General features: G+C 47.0%; 1 protein-coding gene across 2 annotated transcripts in view; it reads right to left on the bottom strand.

Annotated features, from left to right (window-relative positions):
- Nucleotides 1-11,828, bottom strand: part of SLC24A3 (solute carrier family 24 member 3) — a 457,347-nt gene extending 445,519 nt beyond the window's left edge. Inside the window, exon 1 of one of the 2 annotated variants that reach the window (XM_045528345.1) lies at nucleotides 11,489-11,828. In XM_045528345.1, coding sequence (XP_045384301.1) covers nucleotides 11,489-11,630 — 142 coding nt within the window. In that variant the 5' untranslated portion in view covers nucleotides 11,631-11,828. The remainder of the gene's footprint in view (nucleotides 1-11,488) is intronic. The other variant, XM_045528346.1, reaches the window with a different exon arrangement.
- Between the last annotated feature and the right edge of the window lie 1,801 nt (nucleotides 11,829-13,629).

The following is a 13,629-nucleotide window of genomic DNA, read 5'->3' as shown; positions in this document are numbered from 1 at the left end:
AGAGAAAAGATTCAGTATCAGGGATGGGGGAGGGTGTGACTACAAAAGGGTATCTTAAGGGAGGTTTCCAGAGTGATATACTGTTCTCCATCCTGATTGTCAATCAATTTTACTGTATTTTTGTTTAATTTTAAAAGCCGAATCCAAGACATTATATAGAGTATGATACCAATTTTAACATATGTAAAGGAGGAAATACACCACAATGTTGGAAAATACTAAAATTGACCTATTTTCATGCCCAGATTTATTGAAAGTAGGAATGATGAATTTTCTTTCTGCACACAGCCTAACCAAACACCTGTGATGTGAAACAACCGAAGTGTGGCATCCCACTCAAGAGGTTCTTAACATCAACTTTTCAAAGCCTGGGTTCTTAAGGTCCTAGGAAACTTTTCTGTTCAAATCACAGCCCAGAATTGCAACAACAGGGATGAAAAAAAGTTGAAAACTTATAAGCTCAAAGACCCCCAACCTGAAGAAGTAATGACCATTTATTTTCAAAACAGCCAATCATTCTAATGGTCAGGTGAGGTGACTGCCCAGGTAGAAGAAGGTGAACCAATGGTGCAGACTCTCTCCTAAAGCAAGCTAGGAGTGTTCCAACAGTCAGTGTTTCTAATTAAACAAATCTTTTGTTTGCTACAAAAAGTAGCTCAACCTGAAAATCCCCAACTTTTCCTGTGCAGCAACTATACAGAATGCCAAAAAATCTCAGAGAGATTCCAGCATTTCAGAAATATTTTAGAATTTGAAATAATTTTTACCAAGAAGTCATTTGCATCAAATGTATTTTTTAACCTTAACCTTCTGCTGTTTTTCCTTAAGTATTTTCTAAGCAAGGAGTCAGAAAGCCTGGGTTCTGGCCCCCAATTCTGATTTCCTTTTATGTCATTCTTCTCAAAGGTAAAATCAGATGCTAAGACACATGGTCCCCAAGAGCTTCTCCATCTCTAATACTCTAAGACACAAATACTGGTGAGAGTAATATTGCAAGAGTCATGGTTAAACTGCTTGAATGAACAAACTACTTGAATAAACTATTTTCATGGAGCATTCATTCAGAAATATTGTGCAAATGACAGAAAAAATTATTCATCAAAGAAACCATTAACAAGCTATGCATGGCAGTTATCTGGTACTCAGCTCAGGTTACCATACCTGAGAATAATAAAACTGCAGTGATTGAGAAAACCCTCCATGTCCTAATTTTACTAACGTAGATTGAGCTACTGCTCATTTCCCTGCACAAACTTACAAGCAATCCTTTGGGTAGAGTGCAATATTATTGGGGATGGAATTTCCTCAACTCTTAAATTTATAATTTTTAATTCACTTTATTTTTAGAATAGGTGATATGAGTTATTTGACTGCTTCTTTTGTACTAAAAGGCACACGTGGATGTGGTATAAAAGAGGAACACAAAGGATCCTTGTAGTATTGGATATATTCAGTATCTTGACTAGGATGATGAACATCCAACCCTACACAGGTGATAAAATTGTGTATCACCCAATACACACACAATGAATACAGTAGTCCACCCTTATCTCTGATTTCACTTCCCATGGTTTCAGTTACCCAAGGTCAACCATGGTTCAAAAATATTAAATGGAAAATTCTAGAAATAAAGAATTCCTAAGTTTTAAGTTGCATGCTGATGTAAGTAGCATGATGAAATCTCACAATGTCCTCCTCCATCCCACACTGTACGTGAATCATCCCTGTGTCCAGTGTCTCCATGCTGTCTACACTAATAGACTTAGTGTATTAGTAACTTAATAGCCGGCTCATTTTCAGATCAATTGTTGCTGTATTGCACTTGTGTGTTCAAGGTGAATAGTAGTAGCCTAACACTATGTCACGATGCCTACTTCATTTAGTGCACTTCATCTCATCACATAAGCATTTTATCATCTCACATCATCGCAGGAAGAAGGGTGAGTACGGTACAATATGATATATTGACAGAGAGAGAGGCCACATCACATAACTTTTATTACAATATATTGTTATAATTGTTCTATTTTATTAGCAGTTATTGTTAATCTCTTACTGCACCTAATTTATAAATTAGACTTTATCATAGGAATTACATATAGAAAAAAACAATGTGTGTATAGGGTTCAGTACTGCCCATGGTTTCAGGCATCCACTGGGAGTCTTAAAATGTACCCTCCACAGATAGGGGGACTACTATACAAATAAAACTGCAGAAATCTGAATAAGATTGGTAGATTATATCAATGTTACTATCCTGGTTATGATATTATGCTACAGTTTTGCAAAATGTTACCACTGGAGGAAACTGGGGAACATGTACGGGGATGTTTCTGTATTACTTCTTACAACTGCATGTGAATCTGCAATTCTCTCAGTAGAAATTTCAATTTAAGGAAAAGGATATGATAAAGATTAAGCCTTCCCCCACCCCACCATCCTTAACCATTAGTTCTCCCAGGATGCAGCAGCTCTTGCCAGTGTCATGCATATAGTAGGTAAAAGAGAAAAGGAAGAAAGGAGGAAGGGAAGAAGGAAAGAAGGTAAATAATTTAGGATGGTCCTGCTAAATATACAAATAAATTATTCAATCCTTATTCACACTCATAGTTGTGAGGGCTGAATATCCCTTGAGTCTAGGAGAGTGCTTCTGCTGAACAAATCTCCCTCAACCCCAGCTCCTTCTCCATTGGATTCCCAGAAGTAACGAGGTCTTTTCTGTCAAGTGATCTTTCTCTGGGAAATCTGACCAGCCCCTGATAAAGGTCTAAAACTAGAGACAGAGCACATTGCCCAGTGAAACGGCCCAGTCAGATCACCTTACAGAGACATTTACAATCAACAAGACCCTCCTTTGCACAGTTTCCAATCAATGGCCCCACATAAATATGAGGAGATGCCAAAGATTCCCTGACCCTTGAAGAAAACACATAAAATGAAAAACAGGATGAAATAAATGAACAACAGCAACTTGGAGAAACAGAGTCCATGCATGGAAAAGAAAACTTCAAAGACAACTATGAATCTATTTAAGGATATATGAGATGATATTGTATCGATAAAGCAGAACAAGATGCTGTTAAAAACAACTTTCACAGGGAAAAAAAAGCTCCTGGAAATTAAAAACATGACAGCAGAAATTAAAAGCTCAGTATAGGAGCTGGAAGATACAGACAAGAAAATCTATAGAAAACAGAGCAAGAGGAGGACAGAAATGGGAGAGAAGAGATAAGAAAATTTGAAGATCTATCAAGGAAGTCAACATCCAAATAACAGGCAAGCCAGAAAGACAGAGGAGAGTCCTTAGGATGGAGGAAACCATAAAAGGAAAGTTCCCAGATCTGAAGAACATAAGCTTCCAAATTAAAAGAACCTGTAGATCCAGAAAAATGGATGAAAACAGATTCACACCAGTCATATAATTATTACATGACTGAATATTGGGACAAAACAGACCATTAGGAGGAAAGCAAAGAACATGCATGCTCTTAGGGGAAGAAAACAAGTTTCCAAAAAAATTTAAAAACCAGAACAGCATCAGACTTCTCAGAGGCAAGCCTAGAAGCTGAAAGTCCTCCAAGCAATGCCTTCAAAATTTCAAGGCAAATGCATTCCAAACTAATTCTTAACCCAGCCCAACTATCTTCTAAGTGTGGAGGTAGAAGGAATATATTTTCAAACACACAAAGTCTCAAACCTTTACTTTCCCCACTGCCTATGGTCAGAGGCACCTGGAGTGTGTGACCTCCACAAATGTACACTGCAAATGCAGGAATAAGCCAAGAAAGATACCTACCTGGGTTCCAAAAAGCAGGGCTTTCCACACAAGGGAGAATTGAAAGAAATATGCAGGATGAAGCTAAAGGGAGATTGAAAGATGACAGCTGGGCAGCAGACTTTATAAAGAACTTGTCCAGACTAGAACAGGCCAGAAGAATCTGGTAACAATTTCTTCCAAAAGCAAACTGGATAGAATACTTAATGTCACTGTGCATATTGACAGGAGATTGAGGCAACTGGAGGAAAGTTTGGGCTTAAGTTAGTGATAAAGGCTTAGAAAATGAAGCAGACAAACACGTATTGATTCACATCTGTCCAGGACAGGAAAATTAATTATGGTGTATTTTAGAGCTCAGCTATGGAGAGGATTTATGTGGCTATAATAAGGTAAATACTGACCATTAACCTAACCCAGTGGTGCTCAGCCCTGGCTGCACACTAGCACCACCTTCATCTTTTAAAAAAAGGAAAAAAAGAAAAAAAAATGCCCAGGCCACACCCCTGAATGGAGCATGACATCAGAAATTCTGGGAGATGGGACCCAGACATGAGTAATTTTTAAAGTTCTCCAGGTGATTACAATGTGCAGAGAAGATTGAGAACCACGGAGCTAACCGAAGATGCAATGTTCACCCTCACGTATACAACTCCCAGACCTTTATCTGCAGCCACTAAGTGCTTATGATCTTGACTTTCAACTGTCAGCTGTACATTCTACCTAAATGGTCTCAGAGTCAAAATATCCAAAAGTGAATGTTTCGTGTTCTGTCTTAAAAATGGCATCTTGACTTAACAATGTAGAGTCCTGGTGTCCCCTTTCTCCTGCTCGCCCACGGCACCCATCATCCCCTTTGTTCTATTGTCAAAGTCCTGCTCAAGAAACCTGCTCGTCATTCCCTGTCCTCCACACGTTCAAATTCCGTGGCAGACTGGCTCAGTAGAGTGAAAATGACTTTTGCTAAAATTAAACAGTGCAGAAATACAAAGGGAAAAATGAAGAGACATATTGCAAATGTTGCAAATGTGAAAGTTCCCAAACCAGATCACGGATGAGCTGACTTTCTTTGTTCACCCTCTCCTAGAAATAAATAACTATTGACGAGCAAGAATGACTGCTAGGTTTCGTGAGTTAAATAAACAATGCTTATTGGTTTGGACAGCTCCAGAAGTGACATAGGTCTTTCCCTGTTCCCTCAAGTTCCCACCTAAGCTCTGAACACTAGAGTTGAAAGGGTCATGACCAACATGCCCCCTGGCCCACAGGTGGATCCAAGGAAGTTGAGTTTTTAGGTATTGCCATTCCAATCCCACCCCACCCCCTTCCTGCACACCATTCTCATCAAAAGGCTTCATTGGGGTCTATGCCTAAAACCAGATCCCCTGTGGCCGTCCCCCACAGTGTTTGGGGAGCCAATTGACATCCTCAACAGAAGTGAATGAGAGAATTTGTTTCTCTTGCACCTTTATCAGCCCTGGATATGATCCCACGTTCTAATTTCTGCCAATCTAATATTGAGAAAAACGGTATTTCATTATTTTTAAATTCAGATTTCCCTGTCAAGATTGAGATTAAGGTTGTAACTGGTGTCTACTGGCCATCTGCAATTGCTTTTGTGCAAACTGCCTGTCCGTTGTCATTTTGCCCATTTTTCTATGAGTCTGCCTTTTTATCTCCCATCCTCTATCAATCTAATTCCTTTTGTTTTTCAGGTTCCAGCTTCTGCTGACCACCACGACCTCCTGCATGCCACGCCGCATTTCTCATTTGTATCTCTCATAATACATGAAAATTACAATACTTGTTCAGTGCCTCTCCTCTCACCCACGCTTGAGCACTGTAAGGATGGATACTCAAGGTGTCCAACACAGACACCGCTGTCACCCCCGGCAACTAGCAAAAAGCCTGCCACGTGTTTAACGAACAAATGGACTGGACGAGGTCCCTGTGTCTTACACCATCGGGATCCAGGCAGAAACTCCCTCAAGAGGTTCCACTGAAGAGCATTTCCTAACGGGACAGTCTACAGGGTGAGGGCAGGGCTTGGAAACCAACAAAGGATGGTGTAGCCCCCAGGCCTAGCATGACAAGGAGCACCACCCCCCCCCCAGGGGGAAGAGGAATGAGAAGGGAGCAGCAGGTCGAACCCTAGGAGATCTGTGGCCCATCACCATGTGGCTCATAAAAAACCTTCTTCCACCTGAATCCCTAATGCTTCAGGTTCTCAAATCCTACGGGATAACCCCAGGTATGAAGTCACTGCAAACAATAAATAAAAATAAATGTCAAACAAGCTCTCCAGAAACAGAAGGCAGGAATAGACCAGAAAAAACTCCAATTACCTTCCTGGCAGCACAACCCATTAGCTTTGCAACTTCAGGGACATTCTTTGCACTCTCCATACCCTGGTTCTCCATGATGAAAGTCTGTGTGCTGTTATTCCTCCCCAAAATTCTTCAGCTCAAGGAAATGAAACCTCTTACAGAAAAAGAGAGTTGCCAAAATCCTATCCTATCAGCCAACTTCCACCAGGCCTTGGAATTCTCACCAAATAGCTGGTTTTGCAATTCTTTTGGCTTTGCCAACCCTCCAGGATAAATAATAAAAAAAAAAGCTTCCCACAAGGATTTGAGCCTTGCAAGTGGAGGAAATGTTTGAGAAAAATCTGGGTTGATGAGAAGCTAAGAAAAGCCAGGAGGAAAGAGACACGTCTATATATGTTTATGCAGAAAATAGAAAGGTTGAAAAGCAATGTGTTTCTAAAATACTGCTTCTATGAAACCAACCTTCTGTTATTCCTTACTCCCCAGTGGACTGAAAAAGGCAGGGTGATTCCTCATCTTCTATTCACGTCCTCCTCAGCTGAGGCTGGAAAATGCAGCCACATGTAGCTCTGACGTGGGTGGGCTTGGGTTCAAATCCTGCCACTTAACGAACTGCCGCCGGGCATGGCATTCCCCTTTCTTCAGCTCAGTGCTATCCCGTGAAAAATGGGTGGTAACAACATTGAGTTTGCTGGACTGGGGGCAGAGTTATAAATCATAACAATAAAATCTGTGCCAGTTAGTGGTCTCCTAACACACGATACTTAGTTTTTCATCACTGGCACTGCAGTTCAGAAATCAAAAGAGCTCCTTTATTTAACAAATATCTTTTATATTTGCCTCTAAATTTAAAAAATATCTTCTGAGCTCCCACTATTGGATGGGGGACTTGGGTGACAGAAGGGAGGAAAATTCATAGGGTCCCAGACCTCCTGGAACTTACAACCTGTGAAGGAACAGATGCTACTCAAATCAAGACCAAATGCATACGTAATTGCCAACTGTGATAAATGCTATGAAGGGAAAAGACAGTGTATTCGGAGAGCAAAATGAAGGCATAGGGTCTAGCTGGAGGGTCTGGAGCCAGGAAGTGAAGAATTCACTTGCTGTGGTGGTGGATGAAGCAGTCCAGACAGTGGTGGGACCAGCACATGCTATGGGGCCTCAGATCCTGAGGCTGGAAGAAGTGTTCCATTGTGAGGGGCAGAGGACAAGCCAGAGTGGGGAAGCGTGGAAAGGGGCAGGGTCCAGGAAGGCCACGCCAAAGATCAAAGGTTGCTGTCATAGCCCTCTGAGGAATGGGAAGCCACAAAGGCAAAGATGAGCTCTTAGATCTGCAATTCAAATTGACAGTTCAAATCTTCACTGCTGCCCCCTTTGCAAAAACCACATCCAGACCCCACACCAGTTAAGATGAGCAACAACACTTTCATTAGCAGAAGACACTTCAAAGATATTTCACTCCTAAGCTACAACCCCTCAAATCCTTGGATTTTCCAAAGACAGCCATCACAGCAACTCCCACTGCAGAGGCTTTTATGCGAACCGACACCCCTCCCTTGAGTGAGTGGTGGTGGTGTCTATGCCCTTCTCCTCGAAACTGGGCTGACATCTGCCACTGCCTTGACCAGCAGAAAATAGTGGAAATGACACTCTGTAACTTCTGAGGCCATGCATGTTCTCTGGGGACACTCGCTCTTGGAACCTAGCTGCCATGCTGTGAGGAAATTCAAACTGAGTCACATGGAGAGGCCACGTGTAGTAGGTATTCTGCTTGGCAGCTCAGCTGAGGGGCCAGTTAATCAGCCACATCAACTCCAGACATGGGAGCGATGCTGCCTGTAGCGGCTCCAGATCCAGCTGTCGGGTCAGCCAGCCTTGCAGTCTTTCCACCTAAGGTCCCAGACATAATGAAGCAGAGACAAGCCACCCCAACTGACCCCTGTCCAAATTCCTGGCCCTAAGTATCCATAAGCAAAATAATAATAATAATAATAGAACAGCTATTTTACACCACTAAGTTTTGGGGTGATTTGCTATGCAGCAATAGTAACTAGGACAGGAAGTATTTCAAAGTTTTATATATGTACATATAAATATATGTGCCTCCTAGAGAGGCTGTCTATAATTACTTCTGAGGTAGAATCCACACCACTTCTGGAAAAGGATGGCCAGGTTGTTTACGTCAAAGAAAAATTAAACACTTTTAAACTGCTCAAAATATACAAAAGTAATCCATTCTCACTGCAAAAAGAAAAGAATATCCTCATTAGCAAATCTAACACTTTATTTCAATTGGCTTTGAAAACAGAGATCAAAAAATGAGCTCTTCATTCATAACAACTAAGTAGGGCACCTAGGGCTTGTCTTTCTCCACCACTGAAGGCTCAATGTCTGAAAAGAGTGTCTGCAGATAAAACAAAGCAACGCGTATAAGGTGTACTTAGCATAGTGCCTAGCACTTAAGAGCTCGCCAAACTCCAGTTATTCTTACTGCTTTTGTTGTTGTTAGAATTAAAATTTTTCTTGATTCTACCACTAATTCTTCCTGACCTAAATTAAACAAGCCTCATATTCTATCTCACCAGAAAAAGATCAGTATAGATTCTTTACTGTACTGAATAACTTTTCAGTATATAACTGAAAATTTTTAGTATATAACCAAATCTGAGTTTGACTGGATGTTAAGAAAGGGATCTCAGATTCCATATGATTAGAAATGTTATACAACATTATATAACATAACTGCCACACATCTCCACTTGTTTTGGTAAAAGAATTGTCCTTTTTAGAAACAGTGACAGGAAAAGAGAGAGAGAAATGAAGGAAGAAAAGGAGAGAGGGAGAGAAAGAAAGATCAATATGTATTAGAAAACAAGCTTCTGGGAAGTTACATTTAATAATCATTGCATGGCTTTCAACGTGAATAAATATAATATTACCTTTGATCATTATGAAGGTACCCCCATGAGATTATATAAATATTACAAAACTGCACCCAGACGGTAGCTTGAATATCAAGGAACAGAGGTAGGAAGGAAAAGCCAGGTCACCTCAGGTTGTTTTCTTTCCCTCTAGTCTTCCACTGCTGTGTGACCTTAAGCCAATCTACTCAGCCCCTCTAAGTCATAATGACTTCAAAACACAGCTAAATTCCAAACTTCAGTATCCATACCGAAAGGACTATGAAGTAGAGTGACCTCCAAGTTTCCAGGGTAAAAGTCACCATTCAAATGCTTAGGTATGCTGAATGACAGTTCCTCAAGCAAAACAATAATTTTCAGATTCGCATGCATTAATTAATATGTTAACAATTATCTTGAAAAACCTGTGCCTTGCTGAAAACTACTGCTGTGCATCACATACTGAAACCATCAATATCTAATGGAAGAAAAAGTAATTAGAGATAATTTCAACATGCATGTCATTTGGGGGAAATGAAGGAGGCTGGCTGGCATCCCCCTTAACACCGTTGGCTTTTCCCTGTTGGATTTTCCATTGCTAGGGTCGGGGGCTTCCTTGACAAGGATCGGAAGAGATGGAGAGGAAGTGAGAGGGAAACACAGGATGGGAATGGTAGGAAGGAGAAAGGGAGAGTAAGGGATGGGGGAGAGGGCTGTGCTATGGAACTAAATCTGAGTCAGTGGCACCTGATCAGAAATGTCACTGCCAGGGAAACCATTTCAAAATGACATTCTAGTCACCAGGTTTCAAGTTTTCAGAGTGTCTTACACCCCTCCCCCTCAAACATCCCAGCTTTCCAGGGCCCAGGCAGCCCCCTGCTGATGATCGACTTAACTGTATGGGTCACATTCTCCATCCAGAAAAATGTCTTTTAAATCCTGTAAAGTGGTGGGAACTCTATGACTCACAGAGCCCCAACATGCCGGAAAAATGGCTGGCATGTCATGGACTTGGAATGGCCCTCTCCAAAGGTGGCATGAACTACAAACTGGCTTTGCGCTCATAAAAACTGGGAAGATTGAAAGGGGGTTAATGAAAACCCTCTCGGTGAAAATCCATCAGCAGACTGATATCTAGCAGGTCCGAACGTGCCCTTGGAGCCATGTCCTGCTTCCCTTCCACCGGCACAGCCCCCTTCCTTATGTCAGAACCCATGGCCAGAGGATCTGGGGTTCGGGAGCCCTGGAGAGAGCCATGCGATCTTCACCGGCTTCACTGAAAATCAAGAGGGACTCTCTCCCATTACCATATAAGATGAAGTCTGTCAAGAGGTCTGCTGAGACCTCCACGAAGACCGACCCACCATCCGGTTCCAGCACGAAGGGACAGATCCACTAATCTGGGGGAGATCCCTTTTTACATTGACAGCGTCTTTAAAAATATTTTAATATCACCATCAAAATGTCCTTATGCTGCACCTCATAACACCTTGAATTAGAGCTATGTCTGCCTTAACACCACAGCACACATTTGTAACTGCTGTTACTCACAACCATTTCCAGAGCTGTTTTCCCACGAACCCTGCCGCTTGAAAGGCCGGTTTATAAAACCATTTTACAACACTTGTTCTTCCAAGTCTTTCCTTAGTTTTTCAGACAGCTGCACCCCGGGGTCCAGATTGTTTTCAGCAGACAACTGTTCTGAGCACATTTCTCTACTAGATCTATTTCAGCTCAAGAAAGGCCAAGGACAAAGACAAAAGTAGGACGGACCCGTGCAGGGCACCGCGAAAGGACTGAACGGGCAGTCGGCTCCAAATCATTTCTTCCACACAGCAAATCTGCAAAAGGGACCCTATGGGAAGCAGTCCATGTCTTCCCAGCGAGCGGGCAGTTTAAGAGAACAAGTCCATTCCTAACCCCTAGCTGGATGGCCAACACTTTTTTCCTACCCGAAGTTCCCGGCACCTGTTCTGAAAAGAACGGTAAAGAGCTTTCTACACGGTCCACCCCGCCTGTCCTATTAATATATAGAGAATTATGTGTTAACCAGTCAACCAACCCCATTCGATCCTTCGGCAAACCATGCAGTGTACAGGTGGTTACCTGCACAAGTCCTGAATCTTGCCAGGACAACTTTATCGCTGGCCTTGGGGGGCTTGCCGAGGGCAAAACGCCCCACGAGCTCGCGGGTGAGAAGCGCGGAGGCAAGAGGCACAGGTAAGGGTTCCCGGGGCACCTGGGCGCCCACGCGTGCCGGCCGCGTCTCCGTCCCGCAGTCCGAGCGCTCAAGGTCCCCTCCTCCCGAGCCACCGCGGGGGGCGTGGGGAGTCCCAGTGCCCGGCGCCCCCACCCGCCCGCCGACCCAGCCCGCTCAAGCCGGGCTGCCCGGCCGGGCCGACCGCAGCAGCCCCGCGCCCAGCCCGGGAGCCCCGAGCCGCCGGGGCCGCAGCGCCCACTCGGGGCAGGCAGCGAGCGCTCACCCTTCTGCTCTCGCAGGCTCGACAGCGACCAGAGCAGCAGCGCCACCGAGGCCAGGAAGCAGAGCTGGCTCAGCAGAAGGTCTCTCCGGCGGCGGCGGCGGCGGCGGCGGCGCGCGCGGTCCTCGTCGCCGGGCGGCGGCATCCTCGGGCGGCCGGGCGGTGGCCCCGGCAGGCGACGGCCGCTCCTGCAGCGGGCGGCCGCGGCGGGGACGGCGGCGGGAGGCAGCCCTGCGCGCAGCAGCCGCGCGTCCTCGCTGCGCTCCCACCCGGCCGCCGCCTCCGCCTCCTCTTCCTCCTCGCCGCTGCCCGTCTCCTCTTCGTCGCCCTCGTCGTCGCTATCGCTCAGTCCCTCCTCCCCTCCCTCCTCCTCCTCCTCCTCCTCGCCGCTCGCCAGCGCCGCCGCCTCCCGGCGCTCGGGGTCCCTCTCGTCCTCGCGCGCCATGGCTCCCACGCTCCGCGCCCGCGCTGGGCCTGGGGCGGCGGCGCGGCGGGGGCGGCGGGGGCGGCCGGGAGGCGGGGGCGGCGGGGGCCGAGGAGGAGGAGGAGGAGCGGGGCAGGACCGGCGGGAGGAGGGCCCGCCGCTGGCTAACTCCGCCGGCTGGCGAGGCCACCCCGGGCTGGCTCCGGCCTCGCCGGCCGCAGGAGCGCGTCGCGGGGCCTCCCGCCTACTCCATGGTCCGCGCGCGGGGGCCGGGGCCGGAGCTGGGGCCAGAGCGCACTGGGAGCGCGAAGCGACCCGGGAGCACGGGCGGGCGCAGCTCCCCGCAGCCTGCAGCGGCGCCGCTGGCGTGGCCGGGGTCGGCGACAGGAGAGCGCGCGGGCGCGGAGGGGCGGCCGGGACGCAGCCGGCGCTGGCCGGCACGGAGGGGAGGGGGCGCGCGGGGAGGAGACTGGGCTGCGGAGGGAGCCCCGTGTGCAATCCTTCAAACCTTCGGTACCTGGGCAGGGGAGGCGGCGCACGGGGGCCCCTCTTGGGAAGCACACACGCCGCCTCTGAGAGGCGGGTCTCCACCAAGAAAGATTCGTTGGAAACTTTTGGAGAAATCGAGGGTCTCTTCAGCCCCCTCCCCACCTGCTGCCCAGACTAGGAGCGCCAGGAGCGCGCTTGGCTGCACGCGCCCAGCCACTGGCCTCGCCTCCTCCCGCGGGCCTCCGGGGTTTCCCTCGGCCCCCTTGTGGGGATCCCCCTGCGTGGCCCGCCTGCTCCGGTCCTGGAACAGGCCTCCCCAGAGGCTCTTGGCTCGCTCAGGGTGTCCTGGCTCCCCCCTCTGGCCCGGGCTCACACTTCGCTTTCTGATAGTGCTGGACCAAGCCCAATGCTGTGGCTGAGAGAAGGGGGGCAGCTGGCACAGTCCCTGGGGAAAGGCGGCCTGAAGAGGCTCCTGGCCTTCTGCAAGGAGCGTCAGCCCGCCCCTGCCCCTGAGGTTAGAGCCCTAGTCCTCCCATCCCCTCCTTCCCCCCTTCCAGTTCTCCTGCCCCCACCTACCGAAGGTGCTGGTGCCCGTTTGGAGGGGACATCTAGTGACCCCAGGCACAGCCCACTCTCCCTTGTTGTGCTTCCCTGGACGCTTCTCAGGTGCCTCCCTGGGGCTGCTGGCTGGGATGAGGAGGAGATGCCCTTGTGGTGGGGCCGAAAACAAAAGGCTTGTTCAGAAAGGGATCACCTAGAAACCAGGTGTCTGTCTGGGTGACTGTACCCGTGGAATCTGCGCAGATCCGGGAATTTAGCCGCAGGCCCTAGGGAGGTGGGGAGGAAGGAGGGACCCTCTGTACAGGTGTCTCCTGCCTAGGTCTAGGAGGGCCCACAGAGTCCAAATGAGTCCCAGCCTGTGGGTGACTTTCTCCATCACCGCCTCCCGGATGATCCCTAACAGATTCTGGGGAGAGCGGGGTCACAGCAAAGGACAAAGTAAGTAGCCATAGGTGGCTTCCTTTCTATAGAAGGTGCATTTTCACCCAGAAAGACTTTTGTTTCCTGGATATATCATTTATTTACTCATGTTCTCAGCTTGGCATCTTCCCAGATACACAGAGTACCTTCCCTACAATGCCAGAGTGGTTGTCCCTTTAACTTTGGTTACCAGAGACTGCGGAGCATGTAAAAATATGGAAGTTAATCCAGGCTAGAGCGTGTGTGGAGA

The sequence above is a fragment of the Lemur catta genome, chromosome 17 (assembly GCF_020740605.2).
Source record: "Lemur catta isolate mLemCat1 chromosome 17, mLemCat1.pri, whole genome shotgun sequence".
Taxonomy (NCBI): Eukaryota; Metazoa; Chordata; class Mammalia; order Primates; family Lemuridae; genus Lemur; species Lemur catta.
Note: the sequence above shows the minus strand (reverse complement) of the source record. Positions and strands in the feature narration are given on the sequence as shown.